The sequence below is a fragment of the Copadichromis virginalis genome, linkage group LG13, assembly GCF_057382275.1.
Source record: "Copadichromis virginalis isolate Kocher_CV1m ecotype Utaka linkage group LG13, C_Virginalis_male_GT1.1, whole genome shotgun sequence".
In the NCBI taxonomy this organism is placed as follows: domain Eukaryota; kingdom Metazoa; phylum Chordata; class Actinopteri; order Cichliformes; family Cichlidae; genus Copadichromis; species Copadichromis virginalis.
In genome coordinates, this window is record NC_140630.1 from 18,177,756 (window position 1) to 18,195,670 (window position 17,915).

General features: G+C 41.9%; 1 protein-coding gene across 1 annotated transcript; it reads right to left on the reverse strand.

Annotated features, from left to right (window-relative positions):
* Positions 1–1,048: 1,048 nt before the first annotated feature.
* On the reverse strand, positions 1,049–17,625 carry sfrp5 (secreted frizzled-related protein 5). Its single transcript, XM_085477723.1, has 3 exons — positions 16,627–17,625; positions 9,642–9,719; positions 1,049–2,894 (listed from the first exon to the last, which is right to left on the reverse strand). The coding sequence occupies exons 1-3, from the start codon at positions 17,180–17,182 to the stop codon at positions 2,566–2,568; spliced, it is 963 nt and encodes a 320-aa protein (XP_085333849.1). The 5' UTR covers positions 17,183–17,625; the 3' UTR covers positions 1,049–2,565.
* Positions 17,626–17,915: the final 290 nt, after the last annotated feature.

Consider the following 17,915-nt stretch of genomic DNA (forward strand, 5'->3'; position numbering starts at 1 on the left):
TATGGTTTTGATAAAGTTGGTCAGTTTCATCGCAGCCTGCTGTCTATCTGCATCACCCCTTCACTCTGTCAATAAATACTGGTGGCTTTGTTGCCCAGGCTTTGCTTAGAGCTGAGGGCCCAGTGTGGATCTGAAAGGTTTTGGAATAGAGCAGCGCAAAAATGAGATTTTACTTCTTTGTTTCCTTTTGCAAATAGAAATGAAGGTGTGTGGCAGCCCATGCGCACTTTCACGATCCTTATCCCCTGATGTTTTTGGAAAAGCTGCAGCTTATATTGGGTGTGTGTAACACTGCCTTTGGTAACCTAAAATAATCTCCAACCTATTCCTCAAATGACCACTCGCCCCACAAGCAAGCCAGTACACATCAGCTTCCATGTTTAAATGTCCACCTTACCAGCGGAAACAAACAATCAAACAAACTGTCAGTTTGTTACCGAAACTGTTTGGGTCTCAGTGGCTAATACCCCCATTCACAAAAACGAAACAGATTTGCTTATTTTTGACTCACTTGCTTTAAATGATGTAAAACTGAGATTGTGAATCACTTGTACTAAGAGCTATACTAATAGCTCAGTCACACTATAGTAAAAATAGGATGAGAACCTATTGGTGGTTGCCCTGTTTTGTTTTTTGTTTTCACTTTCAGAGACCAATTTCAAAACCTAACACAAACTCTGGATGACCACTTTCAGTCACACAGTAATTACGAGTCCCTGGTGGAAGGAAACCTGTCTCCAAATAATTGTGGTTGGATCTGGGACTGACTGCAATCAATCTCAGGCACATTGTTGAATATTTGCAGTGTTTTTACAGCTATGTTGCAGTTAAATCACAATCCTGCAGTAGCTACGTCACTGTTTGTGGAGAAATCTTCTTCTGTTTTAAATCTAGGAGGTTCTGGCTGGAATGTGAATTTAAATGATAAATAGACAGTGTGCTTTATGTCAAACACATCATAAGAGAATAGGATGGCCAAACCAACAAACAAAAATCCCTGTTTTTGATTTACAGCCTACAGTGAACATTGAGAAACATCAGACCAAGACATTTTCAACTTGTCAACTTTATTTTATGCTTTGACAGTTGTTGTGGTAGATTCAAAAATTTAAAAAGTGTAAATCAGAGTAGTTTCCTTTTCTATTCGCCCCATTTTATTGCATCTAATTGGCCAGTGAGAAAAGTATCTGTTTAATATGAAAAATGTTAAAAAATAAATGAAGTCGTAAAATACTGAGCATCCTCATTCAAGTGTGTTAGTTACTTACGCGCTTTTTTTTTTTTAAACCAGTCGAACATTTTATGCAGATGATAGTCTGAAAATAATTTTTTTAGGCATGAATATACACTTTGTGGTTTATTGGTAATAAATGTGAAACATGACATTTCAAGCAGGTGTTCTTTATAAAAATTTAAAATATATTTTATTCATTAACTTTTTCTGTAAAACAAAGATCTATTTCAGTAACAGAACTACTTACAGGTTAATAGGTTAGAAAAAAAATCTCTCATTGTTACAGCAACAGTGTATTCAGGTGCTCTGTGTGTATGATTTTTTGTTTTCATACCATAGATGTTTAACTGAAACGTTTAAAAAAAAAAGTACAAGAAAAGAAACATTTGAAGACTGATAGTGAAAAATAGCGAGTACAAGAGACTTATGAATCCAACATTGTTGGTTGTGTCCAGAGTCTCTCTCTCTTTCTTTCTCTTTTATTCTCCACTTGTTTTCCAGACGATGCCTTCACTGCCCTAACTTTATTCTCTTTCAAAATTAAAAAGTAAAAAATATTCAAGTTTCCCTCTTTCAGGCCACAGAAATGGTTCTGTACAAAGTCAGTGGAAGCATCAGTCAGTCTGTCTCATTCCATCAGTCTTCGTTCCCAGCATGGATAAGAAAAAAAACAAATCCCAGTTTTCTAAGCATTTAGTATTGGTCTGAATTACCTACTTTTTACAACATGCAGTTAAGTGGATCATCAATATTTCTGTGCTTTGATGTTGTTCCTTGGAGCACTGTGCCAGCGTGTGCACTGGTACATCACACAACCCACATACGTTCACTCTCTCATTGCTCTCAGCACTTTTTGCACAGAAACAAACCTTCCCATAATTTTCATTTCACTACAGCGTCGAGCGTCTTTTCTTTCCAGTAGTTAAATTTCCATTTCTTAATGCTGATGTCTAAGAAGATTGCTTTAGGATATGATTTAAGTGATTCTATAATATCAGAATAGGCAAGCATATTAATGAAGAGTACATTAGATTCCAGGATGTGAATCAATATGAAATCATTCTTATTGTCTTTTTTTATGGAAGGGAGGGACTTGACTTATTTAAAAAGCAGTTTTCCTCTCTCCAATAATAATAATAATGATCTCTAACATCAAAGGAGAAAAGGACAACTACCTGATTCGTGTTTAGCTTCGGGGCTGGTAAAAGATTTTATAGGATCCATGACTCAGGGATGCATTAGTGAAATAACTGCTATAATCTAAGTGAAACAAAGGTTGAATCTGAAAAGCAAAGTTGTGGAAAGTTCAGCGAACACTGCAGTGAAGCAGGTCACTGGAAGACGGTGTGGTAGGTGGGGCACTGATGGGACTTCATGTATTTGATGGCGACCTTGAGCTCCTTGCTCTTCTTGTCCCACTTGTGAATGGATGTGAGAAGCAGTTGTTGGTCCACTTTGCGGCCCATGATGAGGAAGTTGGAGCCCAGGCTGTCCAGCTGGGAGCACGGACAATTGGCACCATTCTTAATGTACAAGGTCAGCTTCTTCAGGTCCTTCTTCCTCAGCACGCCCTGCTTCAGAACTTTCTTCTTCTTTTGTGCTGCAATCAGCTTCCGGTCACCCTTTTCCTTTTTCACCTCCTTGATTTTCATCTTTAGGACTAAAGGAGAAGAGAAGAAGATATTTAAATTTATTTTTATTCAGTAAAACCCTAAAGGTCTTACAGTTTTTTCTGAATGCTTAAACCCTAACTGTGATTCCTGTAGCACAATCTCTAAAACTATTCAGACTTATAGCAAAACCACTCACTGAGTTTGCAAAACTAAAAGCACAAAAACTGCTTTGCACTCAGTTTGCAATTTTGTAACACACACTTTGCAAAACTGTAGGCACAATTCACTGCACAACACTCAATTACCAAATTTCCAACACACTCCTAGCAAAAGTATACACATGTATGGCTATCATTAACACTAATTTGCCAACTGTCTGGCACACTTTCACATGGGAAAACTTTTTTAGATAATTAGTTCACTTTGCAATCTGCCTAAGCACTATAATACAGGTAAGCTGTGTGTGCGGAGTACAATGGAGGGAGCAGGAAGAGTGAGAAGTAGAGGAGGCCGAGGAAGAGGACGTGGAGGTGAAGAAGTAGGATGAAGAGGACGACAAGGACAAGGAGGAGCAAGAGGAAGACGAGGAGGGGGGAGAGGAAGATGAGGAGGGGGGAGAGGAACGGTAGGAAGAGTAAGAAATAGAATTACTGATGACATCAGAGCTACAATAGTGAACCATGTAATCAACCGTGGAGTGACCCTGAGGGTAGCTGGCCAACGGGTCCAGCCTAACTCGAGCCGCTACACTGTAGCAAGTACCATAAGGACATCTTGAAATGAGAATCGGTTAGTACAGTCACTTCGCACAAAGATTTGTAGCACTGCCATATGCCAATGAGAAACACACCAATACCATTGATGTAAAAATACTGAAATTGTTACTTTAGAGAATTGCTAGATGACCAGATGCTGGGGCAGAGGAAGCATGTTCACTGCAGACCAAGTAACCCATATAGTCATTATGGCGGTTGCAAATAATCCTATACTTGGAAATGAACACTTGTGTTTGTTTTGATGTGTTTGAATAAACACCAGTACTTGAAGTTTGGATCCCTCTATGCTTATGGATCTATGACAGAAGTATGAGCTCAAACTGACATAGCCTACCTTGTGCACAGAGAAAGCAAAGGCCAGATGTGTTTTGTATTCATACCATCAGTGTGCAGTTGGCGCATTGTGTGCTTAGTAGATGATGGCTTGTGTGTACTGTTTGATACGGAAACACCATTTTTACAAAGGTGTGAAGAGTTAGTCTAGCTGTGTTCGCTTTTGCAAGAGAACTACAATGTTTTGATTATTGGGTGACAGGTTTTCTTATTTGTGTGAAGAGTTTTGCAAAATTAGCCAATAGTTACAAAAAATGTGCTTAAGCAATCAGAAAAAACTGTAAGCAGCTGTGGTATTTTTTTTTAACTTCTGGAAGTCTAGTACTGAGCTCTGTACTGTTCTAAAGCAGTAGCTATTTTACACCTCCCCCGAGTATCATCATTTAGACTTTCCTGAGCAGTGTGCAAAAACTGCATCCTTGTGAATGTCTGACTCGGGAAAAACTCCACAGTCCAACATCTTTTTGGAATTTGGTGTACATATTTTGGCAATATAAATCACAAGTCTTCTCTTTGTTGTTGTCGGGCTATTCCTGAGCAAAAATCATCTTAAATGATTTTGCTTTCAAGTCTCAGACAAAGTCAGATTTATAGTGAGGTTCAGGGCAACATCCATAAGTCTAAAAAACTGCTTGCAGCATAAGATTAATATTGCTACATGGAATCATTATCATCTGTTGTCATTCTGCCCTGCCTGTGTCATTGTTTACACACTTGCAGTGCAGTGTTTTGCGACCAGCTGTGTATTTTTAGGCAAAACATATGTAGAACAGAGAACCTCTGTGCACAGTTTTATTACATGTAGGATCTGGTTACAGCAAACTCAAAGTTTATCAGCCTAATGAAGTACTGACTTGAATCTCCCATTGCACCTTCTGTTTATAAGTTCATATTTTTATATGCGAGAGATTAAAATTGAACTGCCAAACATTCAAAAGAGGAATTCTCTGGGTGAGAATTTTGACAGGTGAAATTAATCACGGGTCGGGCAAAGGTGTGGGGTCGGTATGAAGCATCGCTATGTACCCCGGCCTGCTGGAAGATCGCCATTTCACTTCTCGCCTGCTTGTCTATGGTTGCATAAACATCCCTCGGTACGCTCAGATAGGTATACAGTACATGTGAAGTGATAGCGTGTTCAAAAAGGAATGCGTGCATTGAGTTGCCCCTTGTTCACATCCTGTTTCACATCCAGCTCCTTCGCCGCGAGTATGTTTATGCGCTGTATTTGCCTGCCTACATGCCTGAGCCGCGTGTGTTTTTGTGAAAGACTGCATTCATGTGTATGTACGGCGTGTGTTCAGTAAAGGTACGGAGGATAATTCATCTCCCTTTGCTTCACTTTAAATGCCCACCTGTAATCAGTCATATTTAGTCATAAGTGATGCAGTGGGGCCCTCTGTGCGGCCTGGCCAGCATCTTTGTGACAAGCTGTGCCCACGTCTTTATACAAAGTCGCTCTCTTTAAAGTGAGCAGAGGAGGGCGTAGAGGTAGAAGCAGCTGGAAAGAGAGGGAGTGAGGAGTGTGCCATCGTTTTGAGGAGAAACAGGTTTTCTTCAAACTGAAGCAAGCAATCTACTTTACAGTTTTTGCCCGTTGCTTGAACACTATAAACCCATGCTCAGACTAAAGTAACACAACGTGAAGTTTTTGTTACCATACCTCAAACACATGTACCCATACCTTAAACAAAAGCGCTGCTTTGCACCCCAGTACCAATTATGCAACACTCCTACTCCTTTATGCAACACACCTACCCCTTTATGCAACACACATGGTCCTGCATGCTACACTCTATTTCATACATAAGACACTTCGCTCACAAAATGAAATCTCAGGGTGCCATTTGGAAAACACATGTATCCAAAATACAAAACACATCGGATAATTGCAACCACTCAAATACACACCTGAAGGCACGTACTTGCAAAACCGAACACCAATTAGCCAACTACAAAAAGCCCTCAGCGTAGCCATTTCAAGAACTTTGCAAGCATGGATGGAGGGAGAGCAAGAGGAAGAGGTAGAGGAGGAGGAGGAAGAGGAGGAGAAGGCCGAAGAGGCCATGAACGGACCCATATTTCTGATGAAATAAGAGCAACTTTGGTGGACCATGTCATCAACCATGGCCTGACTATGAGGGAAGCTGGGCAGAGAGTCCACCCACATCTAAGCCGCTTCACAGTGGCATCTGTAATACGAACATTCCGACTAGAAAACAGGTATGTCTTCACCTCCATACCTTCTGCTCTACTCAGATGGTTTCATAGCACTGTTCTACAGTATATCACATTACCATATCAAGTGTACGGGGTGCTAATGCTCCTTTTGCAGCCAAAGTGGCTGATTCCTTATATTGAAGTACAGTGTTGTACAGTGGATGACACAGTACATACAGTAAAGTACTGTAAGAAAAATAAGCAAACCGATGACAATATGTGGTTGTATTTCTCCAGAATGACTCGAAGACCTTCTGGGGGAGGACGGCAACGCCTGTTCACACAACAGCAGGAACTTGCCGTTGTGGACCTAGTGAGGGCAGACAATGCCATCCGTCTCCACCAGCTACGACGGAAAATACTTGCAGACAGGCGAGTGTTCAGCAACATAAACCATGTGAGCATCACCACCATCAGACGCATCTTGGGTAAACTCAGCATCACCATGAAGCAGCTCTACAGAGTCCCATTCGAGAGGAACAGTGACAGGGTTTCGACATGCAAGAGGATATTTTCCCCGGTGCCCAGCGGGAGAGGACACTGCTTGCGATGTTGATGAGGTCCTGTGGCCAGACCCCAACAGACGGCGGGATCCATGAGCCCACTTATGCACAATTGTCATGGTTTTTTGTGTTTACAGTATAGTGTTTTTTCTATTGCAGTATTATTGTGTTGTGGTTTTTTTTTTTTTTTGCTTTATCTGAATTCATGGTACTGCGATGTACACTATTGAGTAGGTCTATTTGCGTTTTTGGTTGTTTGGAAATGTGTCTCCTGTAAATGTGCCTTCTGAATACACAATGGAAATCAAGGACTGCAGTGTTTTATGTAAAGAAGACTAGTGTGTTCCCCCTGATCTGTAAGTGTTTGCATATGATGCAAGTATGTGTCATTTTGTCAACAGAGTTACATTTTGACAGAGGAATGTTAGGTTTTGACAGCAGAGTTTAGGTTTTGGGAGTGGAGTTTCATTTTGGCACAGATGTGTATGGTATATTTCCCAGTGTTGTGTCGTGTTTACTTGTGTTTAGAGTTTTGGCACAATGAGCGACGTTTTGCCAAATGTGTTCAAGCAACGGGCAAAAACTGTAACAACAAGGTGTCGGCTAAACAAGACTCTTGTCATTTGTACAGCAGCTGGATAGTGCAGTAAGAAACGTCATGAGATCGTCCATGAAAAGCAGACCGTAGCAAAAACAGTGTCCAAAGATGAATAGGTAGCAGCATTCATGGGGTATGAGCTCAAGCTCTCGCACTACAGAATAACATTGTAGAGTTGTTCCTTCCTTGATCTCCAAATCCATATGTCACACTTACCTTTTCGACGCATTCCCTTGTGTCCTCCAGCCACATAAAGGCTGAGCCAATAAAACGTCTTTCTGCGGCTATCTGCAATCATGTTTCATATTACAGTTTTTTCTGATTGCTTAAGCACATTTTTTGTAACTATTGGCTAATTTTGCAAAACTCTTCACACAAATAAGAAAACCTGTCACCCAATCATCAAAACATTGTAGTTCTCTTGCAAAAGCAAACACAGCTAGACTAACTCTTCACACCTTCGTAAAAGTGGTGTTTCCGTATCAAACAGTACACACAAGCCATCATCTACTAAGCACACAACTAACCGATTCTCATTTCAAGATGTCCTTATGGTGCTTGCTACAGTGTAGCGGCTCGAGTTAGGCTGGACCCATTGGCCAGCTACCCTCAGGGTCACTCCACGGTTGATTACATGGTCCACTATTGTAGCTCTGATGTCATCAGTAATTCTATTTCTTACTCTTCCTACCCTTCCTCTCCCCCCTCCTCATTTTCCTCTCCCCCCTCCTCATCTTCCTCTTGCTCCTCCTTGTCCTTGTCGTCCTCTTCATCCTACTTCTTCACCTCCACGTCCTCTTCCTCGGCCTCCTCTTCTTCTCACTCTTTCTGCTCCCTCCATTGTACTCCGCACACACAGCTTACCTGTATTATAGTGCTTAGGCAGATTGCAAAGTGAACTGATTATCTAAAAAAGTTTTCACATGTGAAAGTGTGCCAGACAGTTGGCAAATTAGTGTTAATGATAGCCATACATGTGTATACTTTTGCTAGGAGTGTGTTGGAAATTTGGTAATTGAGTGTTGTGCAGTGAATTGTGCCTACAGTTTTGCAAAGTGTGTGTTACAAAATTGCAAACTGAGTGCAAAGCAGTTTTTGTGCTTTTAGTTTTGCAAACTCAGTGAGTGGTTTTGCTATAAGTCTGAATAGTTTTAGAGATTGTGCTACAAGAATCACAGTTAGGGTTTAAGCAATCAGAAAAAACTGTAAAAGATTGAGATATATAATCCTGCAATTAATCAGACAAATAAATATCCCTGATTTGGTAACGTCACGATGAATTACAGGAGACGTGTCTGCGTTTTGGTTGCGGCTCAGAGAGTCAGGAAGGTGCGCACGGACGTGTTTTGTTGTTGTTGGATGTGGTTTTATCATTTATTATGGGTCATGCTCTGTATATTCTGGCTCTTTTGTACATGTGGTTATTTTGTAAAACTGTTTTATACTGCAGGCATCTCCTCTGCGGGAAACATGAAATATGCAGAGAAAAAAATGATCCTGGCCACACATGCTTTTGTAATTTCACAACTTTTTGTCACCCTTCCTCATTTGGTGCTTAACGTGTTTGGAACAGAGCAAATAGACAGCAGTTTATCATTAACTGTAAACACTGTAAACAATTCAGCTGCTGTGATGAACTCAAATAACAGAATATTTATATAATTATACTCTGGCATCATCTTAAGGTCATTACTATTGTGAAACACGAAGGTTGGAAAGTGGAAAGTTTGAAATTGGGGCTAAGAAATGAAGTCATTTATCAGCTCATGTGAAGAAAAAGCCGATTCTAGCAGCGAAATTAACGCGAAACGGCTGCAATAAAGATTTAATCGATGGGAGGATCAGAAGTGAGAAACAGGGATGTGCAGGTGAGATTCTCTGTGTGGTTGCACATGCTTTTTAATTCATAATCAAAGGAAAATAGCGTAAATACCAGTTAATCTTCATATTATGTAACCACTGACAGCTCAAAGTTAAGCTTTCGTTTTAGGTGATTTTGCTATTTTGCTATAACTTTATGCCATGGCATTTATGTTGATGGGAGTTTTTAAGGACACAGTGCTTTGACTTTTTAGTTTGTTATTACAACTTTTCAACACAATATTAAAACACAGATTTTATTATTACGTCATGAAACTTGTAAATCCAAATCAACACCGTGGTGAAATGTTTTGCTTGCACTCTTGTACTTGGCTGACTGTTGTACACAAAGCAATTGCACTTTTCTGCTGTGTTGTCAGTCTCTCACAAACTCCAGTTTACCAGACTGCAGATAGGTAAGAAAGTTTCCATAACAGTGCTGTATGCTAGTGACCGTTTGTATCCATAGTCAGGTACTATGTTTTTCAGTTTTTTACTACTTACCAAAGTCACTTGCACAGTAATGCTCCATGATGTTGTCTTTCTTCAGCTCATTGTCACACGGTGGGCACACCTTTGACACTGAGGGGAAAAAAAGAAGGAAGAAGAATTTGTCGTCACCTGTATTCAATCTCGTTTCATTTGGTGCTTTTAAAACCAGATTAGCTCATATCTAACGGCAGAGTTGAGGTCAAGTGCAGTGAGCAAAACCAAAGTTGTGTCAGTATGAAATCGTTAAGCCCTGAGCACTTCTGAGGCACTTATTTGCCCCCCCCCCCTTGTCAGAGACTATTTGCTGCTGAGTGAACGCAGAGTCCAGTAGGCTGACTGATGTTTGCCCTGCAATTACACTGGAGAAAATGTTTTTATTCTGGCCCGTTGTATATTTTGGTGGCGCAGGCGTGGTCTCGGCTGTTCAGAAAGGTAAACGGTGCGGCGGGAGCTGCTGAACATGGTGAAAAGTGATTCAGTACACAGACGCAGCCATCACTTAGGCCACACAGCAACCGCACATTGTGAAAGAGCGAGGGGGAAACCAAAGCAACAAGTTCAGTTTATTTTTAACTCAAAATTTACGGTCATGCATGCTTTACTCAAGAGCGTGTTTGGCCTGTCTAACTTTGATATGGGACTTTGTGATTGTTGTTGTTGTTGTCTGCCCACACAGTTGAGACAGAGCACATGAGGGAAGAAATACAAGCCCTGCATAAAATCCTTTTTATGTATTTTTTGCATGTTCCCATACTTTTATATTTATATAGCTGAAATGGACAAATAAGGCCTTGCCATTCAATTAATAGGATTTATAAAACGTCAGAGACTTCTCTGACACACGCATACACGAAAACGCACCACCTTGTAATTTTCCCCTCGATATGAAACATCATCAAAACAATTACTGCTTCGATTCCATGTATTTTCAGAGTATTTCCAGCTCTACACATCTAATATCAGGCCACTCATCCACCAAACAGAGCCGCAAGCCAAGAGAGCAAAAAAAAAAAAAAAAGTATAATATTAGAAAGGGCCACAGAGAGAAGGATGTGGTATAGAAGCATTGCCCTGACAACATACCTATACACCTAGGGGATAAATTTGACAACATGAAGGGAAAACAGTGCAGAACTTTTGCTGAGTTGGCAGCCTTTTTTTTCTCGAGATAACTGCTTATAGGAGAGTTTAGTTTTTCTGACATTCCCTCATTGCAAGATCCAAAATATGTTATTCCCCCACTCCCTGAGTTCCCTGTGCTTTCTCTTTCCTTCTGTGTCTCCCACTTTCCAGAAACACACCTATGCAAAACGACACGCCTCTCCTTGCACTGTGCAGGCCCTGGGTTAAAAGTCAGGGTTCAGAGGTTATCACCTCAGCCCAAACCTCAGCGTCTGGCCAGATAATGAGATGGGTCAAAGTTTAACATGCTTCGCTGCTTGGGTCATGGGGAGGTGAACCCCCTAACCACCAGTGAGTGTATGCATGTGTGTGTCTGCCTATGTGTGTGTTGGAGGTAGCTGAGCCATGTTCTTGTAGAGCAACTGCCAGTTTTTTCTCCTCTGAGGGTTCCCATGCTTTCATAGGCAGGAGACCTGTGAGGCCTGCAAGGTCAGGCTTCTAATTGTTTGGTGCTGACATGCAGACTGGGACAGAAGCATGGAAAAACACACACACACAGAACAAGAGACAACAAAACTTCTCTGGATTTGTCCGTCTTGAATGGTTCCCTTGAAGCCGTTCGGTCTTATTCAGACTCGGTGGTAATTCATTCTGGTTTCACAGGGGTGGTATTTTGGCAGAAGGCCCGGTTGCGCTGATGCCAGAGCATGTGTCAGGAGAAAGCAGTCCCTCCATGAAACTTAGTTGAGCTTGGACCGAAAACCAGCCTTTGGATGGCGCTTAGAAATCACTAAAGGGACGACTGCCCTCATCGTCGGTCTCTGTCGAGGGAATCACCGTCATGTTCTGATGGGAATCACTGCTGCGTGGCTTGGTACTTTTTTTCCTGGACACATTTCTGCTCAGTAAATATTTTGACTTTGAGCTCATTAATATATTTTTTGCCATCATCTCAAAGCAGCTGAAGAATTTTTTACCATGCGATTAAATTGTGAAAATCTTGCTCTCACTCTGGTTGACTTTGGACTTGACCACCTCTTGTGTGCTACTTTTGGCATTTACCTACTGGGTTACGAACTTAATTACAGAAATTTTAATGTTCCAATTTATTATGACAAATGTTACTGTCTTACAGAGCTTACAGAACCTGTGGAGGATGAGGAGGTTGGGAGTTGATGATTGAGGATAAGAGGAAAGGGATAATGGGAATGGGGTGAGTAGGGAGGAGGTCTTGTGGAAGGCCCTGCTGTTAATCTTTAAACAGCAAGCCAGGGTGGAAATGGTGCACAGCAAGAGGGGGAAACTTCTCCAAAACTTCACTTACTCATAGCTCCGAGGTTAATGACATTTCAGTCTTTCTGCAGTGTCTTTTGTCTATAAAGAAATCTCCAAGAAAAACCTATTAAACTTATGAACGTGAAAACTCATTTGCAAAATAAATTTGGAATACAAAGCAGTGGCACCGTGTACCACTGCAAAGGAATATCTGTTCTCTTTAATGACATAGTCATTCTTATTTTGTTTTACTTAGCTTAGGAAATTGCTTTCTGGCATGAAATTTATTGGGCAACAACACAAATCATCGTGTCTGTTCACAGTGAATTCCTAATAGACACCGCTTGTCATCACATGATATTTAACAATCTAATTAACTTACTTTAAACATGCAGCTGAAATCACAAACACTACAAATCATATTTTATGTTTGTTTCATTTGACTGATTCGCTTGGAATCATTTTTATAGTTGGGTAAAAATGCAAGAGGTTACATGCCGCCGCTGCCTCTTTCTCTTATGCGCACTTTTGAATAAACACAAACACGTGTCTTCACACATCTGACGACCACATCTAACAGCACCGTCATCTGGTTCTCTGACATTTCTTGTACCTTATTGCTCGTTGCCCGAGCTTCACAGCGACTTTTATAAGAAGAATGTGCGCCGGTCACTATCTCATGCCTCATTTGGGTCTTTTAAGTCATGAGCAGCAGCACTTATGACATAAAATGGTACAATCCCGGAGATGAAATTCAGCGTGATTTACATCGGAGAGCCAAACATCTGTTGAAATGCGGGGCGAAGGAGGACTAAAGCATGACTCGGGGAACCCACGGGGCCCCTAAAACACAGCATGCTCCTTGCATCTGTAGGAAGCCTACACAGAAGAGAAAATACATCCTCATAACGCCTCGGCAGCGCTCCATACCCAGAGCATTGGATCATATTTTCCTTTTCATATAGTAACCAAGTTCATATGAGCAGTGACTGTTGTGCTGCTGGGGTCCTGACAGTGCTGCCTGTCTCCTTTAATGTGGTTGTAAATCACACTAGTCACATTTCATCACAGATTTCAGCAAGGACAGACCTTTCCTCCCATGCAATTTCACTGTACATATGTACATATCTTGAGTGTTCATTTCTGGTGCAAACATGCAAACTAAGTTAAGAAACAAAACTAAGAAACAAAACCAGAATCCAGTCTGTGATAATCATGCCTACTGATTTACAGATGCTGACAGCAGCTAAAAGTGGCATCATTAAAACAATGAGGTGTAGTTGATGGTGTGGCATTAATTGTTCCCTGTCTGACAGACTGAGCTCGGCTGGCCTTTTCCGCTCCCGGGATGCCTGGGCCCTCTTTTGTCAGCAGTCAGCTTGTCTTCTGTGGTATAATATACAGACTTGTATTTCACATAATCACACCCCTTGGGCTCTTCTCACACACACACACACACACACACACACACACACACACACACACACACACACACATGCACGTAAAGGCACAAGTGCCAGCACAAAACCTGAGCTCAGGTGGTGGTGAGTTTCTGCCAGTTTTGGCTGTGACACAGAGGTGGAAAGTGAATCTTGCTCTGTACTGTTAGTTTCCACAAGAGTCCTCGAACCGTGCTATATCATGTAATTGCAGAATAGCTCAGATAGCATCGGGGCCTCCCGGACTGGGAGATCAGCGAGTAAAGCTATACTAATTCTTGTGATTGATCCAACTCCCAAAGATTCACCTTGATTACCACAAGATTCTTCATGCGATCCCGTGTAAAGAAAATCGTCAGTGTCCTCCAGTGACATAGAAGCTTCCCGGGAAACTCACTTCTAAGAGCTCTTAGCTGAAATTCCTTTTTATTATTGCTGGCTGTGTTTTCATGTGTGTGTGTGTGTGTGTGTGTGTGTGTGTGTGTGTGTGTGTGTGTGTGTGTGTGTGTGCGGGTGTGCATCGGTGCGGAATTAGAAGCCAAAAGCTTGTCCTCGGGATGGCCTCATCGGCACATCTGAGAATCTCTGGTTCTTAGCGAAATGTCAGTGGCTGAGCCTCCGGGCTAGAAGTGATATGGGTTCACTCTCAGTGTGAAACACTCACAAGAATACACGCACATGCACACGCCTAAAAAAGCACACACCCAAATTTAACTTTACCGTTATTTCATTTTTGTTTTTGAGTGTCATTTTATTCTTTAAAAATTAAAATCAGCATATTTTTTCTTATGTTCTTTGTATGTAAAATTTCCTAACACTAAAAATCCTTATTTCCACTGATTCTTAAGGACCCTCTGTAATCTATCCTCCTCTGATCATTATTTGAATAGATGGGATCAACAAACAGTTGGCTGTTTGGGGAGGTGGCAGATGAACGTCAAGCCGCCTCCTTCTCAAAGTGCATGTAGAAGAATGAATTATAACTCCGCAAACCAAAATGTCACATACTTGATACGAGTCCTACAAAAACAGAACGGCCATTTTCCCTAATGGAAAAAGTCAGAACTGCATTAATTCACCCAAGAATCTTCCACTGGTCTTTTTCCCACTGCATTTTGCAAATCAGATTAGATACTTAGATGTCAGTATGCTGTGACCATTATTGATAAAAAGGAAAGATATGTCACACAACTGACTGACATTGTTTTTGTAATGATTGGTTTTCAGCGCTTTAGGAAATGTGTTTATCTGTCAAAGAACGTCTCAAGTAACAGAAAGGACATTTCAAGTGAAAAAAAGACCTTTACACCATAAACGAAAGAAGATGAAAAATGAGATTAAACGGTTGAAAGCAAATCGTAAAGTAATGTGAGCAATATGGCAATGACCATTTTATTTATATAGCATTTTTCAGCACGTACAAACTCAGTGTCCTTAACATAAAAGATAAATTAAGGCTTAGTTTGTAAAAATAAAATAAAAATAAAAATTTAAAGAGGGTTTTTGATTTTGGACACAGTTTTAATTGACTTTGGCTCAACAGGCACCTGCCCCCACCACCAACCCACACACAACCACAGTAACTGAAAGCACCTTCAGCACACTTAGATCTAATTCTAGGAATAGTTAAGAGATCTGCACCGTTTTCTAAACCGGATCTAAACCGTTTTCTTCAGGTTCTCATTGAAAGCAGAGGCAAACACTTCTTATGCTGCAGGAAGCAGCTTTTCTCCTCTTTTATTCGCTGTGTGCCTGTCTTTACTCTCCTGCTTCCCTCTCCTTTCACTCCTCTTCATTCTGCTCTCTCAGGGACAATCAGACTTTAGCGATTCCCATTCTCTGCCTGCGTCTCTTGTCCTGTCATGTCGACTAATTAGTGGGAACTCAGTAATTGGCCTTCTAGCTAATTGGCCTGCTGGCTGCCAGACCCAACAATGGCTGAGCAGACTGGGACACAGTGGGGACTGTCCCCCTCCACTGTCTAAAGACTCTCATCAACTCCCTCTCTCTCCCTCTCAGCGCTGACTGCTTTTGTGAAGAGGCTGCTTAAGTAGTTGTGCTTCTCACACACATGCACACACACACATACACACAGGCATTTGCACACCTCTTTGGATTTAGTTCCCACTCAGTCCCACTATTCACAATTGATACTCTTACTCATTGCTTGTGAAGAATAATATATTCTCCTATTTTTGTGAATCAAATTACTCTCAGAAACCCTTGATAAAGATTTGTCCTTTGTTTCATCCAGCTAAGGTTAATTTAGTAATTTGACTCTGTGCAAACCATGAAATAAAACATAATTCATTCACTCTTTGACTGTTTCGCTGTAGATGGATGACTACTGATAAGGGTGTGTGTCCATGCATGTGCCTCTGTGTAACTTTCAGTTAATACCCCCACAGTCCATCTATCTTAACTCAATGCGCGATCTGGCTGCTGGAGTCTCCAAGTCTCCTGGCTCTCTTGGTCTGTCTCCGTGCCTCCCTGAGGCATATGTAGATGGCCAGAGCCATCCTCAACTGTCCACTTAGGACTTTCCCCTGCAGCATCTTCCTGCTCCCGTCTCTTTCGCTGACCTCCTTTGGCTAGTTTTCCACTTAATCTCTTGTCTGTCATTGTGGAAATGTATGGAAGCCATCTGATTCTCTCATCCTCACAGTTTACAGACTCTCAGTGTATCCGATTGCAAGGACTTGAACGATCATTTGCTAAAGTGATATTATGAAAATAATGAAAAATTCAGAACTTTATCTCTTTGTTTACTTTCTGCTGAGTTTTTCATCTCAGCGCCTGCGTCTGCAAAACACAACATATTTTTCGGGGCAACTTTTCCTTCTGTCGAATTTAAAACATATGCGCATGTTTGTTTTCAACTAGATCTTATCAAATATACCAGGACAGAATATTTAAACACTGCTTTTTATTTTAAAAAATCTCAAAGATTTATTAAATGAGTATTTATTGAATTATTAAATCTTTCTAAAGAGATATTTACATTTTGTGGAAATCACCAGATTATCTTTTTGCTGCTGGAAAAGCTGTAATTTTAACCAGTAGCCTCTTCAGTAGTTATGCAAATTAAAATTGGTTATGATTTCATTGACATTTCTCTTCACTGTATTTTGCATAAGCATGCATGAATGAAGGTGGCCTACCTGGTGGCTGGGTCGCATGGTTCCCGGTGAACTGCATGGGGATGCACAGGTCGTTATCAATGGGGAACTTGTCGCAGGTCAGCATCTCCGGCCAGGGAAAGCCGTAGGTCTCCATCACCGGAGCACAGCTGTCCCTGACAGCCTCGCACAGTGAGCGGCAAGGGTAGATGGGCCTGTCTAGGCACACTGGTGCAAACAGTGAGCACAGGAAGACCTGCGTATCAGCATGGCACCGTTTGGCCAGGAGGGGCACCCAACTGCCTGCCTGCTGCTTAACTTCGGGCATGGTCTCATGGTCCAGGAGGTTGGGCAGCCTCATCTTCTTGTAGCCCACATTGTGGCACAGGCGCAGGTCAGCTGGTATGTCCAGACACTGGGGCTGCTTGGTGTAGAAGCGGCCATTGTGGAAGTTGTCCGACTGCCAGCTGTAGTAGTCATACTCATCTGCGGCCGAGACGGTAAGGAGGAGGAGGAGGGAGAAGGGCGACAGGCCCAGTGCCAAGCTGAAGGAGCCCTGGGTCAATGCCCACCTGGGGCTCTTTTGTCCGTTTGCCATGCCTCTACGAGTTCAGACCAACAATTCAAGAAGGTTATATCCAAAGTCTCCAAAGTAACTCAGTGAAGACAAAATGCAAGGAGAAGAGAGAAACAAGGGGGGGCAGGCGTGAAAGCTGTAATCCCTTTTTTTCTCCTGAGTATGAACGCAGCGGATTGAAAACAAAAGTGTTTAATTCCCTTCTTCCCTGGAGAGTCGACCCTCTAAGCCTCCCTGAAACACCTCCCTGTGTGTGTGTGTGTATGTGCCTCAGGTAGTGGAGTGGGGAGGCAGCAGTCAGGGAAGAGTGAGCTTACAAGTAGGACTTCTTACTTTTCCTAACTTTCCCTGTTCACAGTTTCTCACTTTCTTTCCCTGGTGCTCTCCTAGAACTGCCTCCAGCTCTCTCCTGCTCTCTGTCTATCAGTCTGTAATGAGGAGTACCTAGGTTTTAAGAGGCAGTGGTAGCTGCTCTCGTCTGCTGCCTGCCCCCTAGCAGGCGTCCAGACCATTCACCTTCCTACTGGCCTCCCCTGGACTCACTCAGAACAGCTCCAGCCAATCACAACCCCAGGGGGAGGCTCCCACTGGCCCTCAGGACACTCCTTCTGCCCCTTATTTTCACCAAAAGCCCTCCTCCAGAAGAGCTTAACGGGAAAGAAAGAGAGAGCAGCCTGTGGCAAGTTTCTACAGCTGCATTTTTATATTGATCTCTCGAATATGCACACGATTCTTTAGTTGGAAACACACCCAG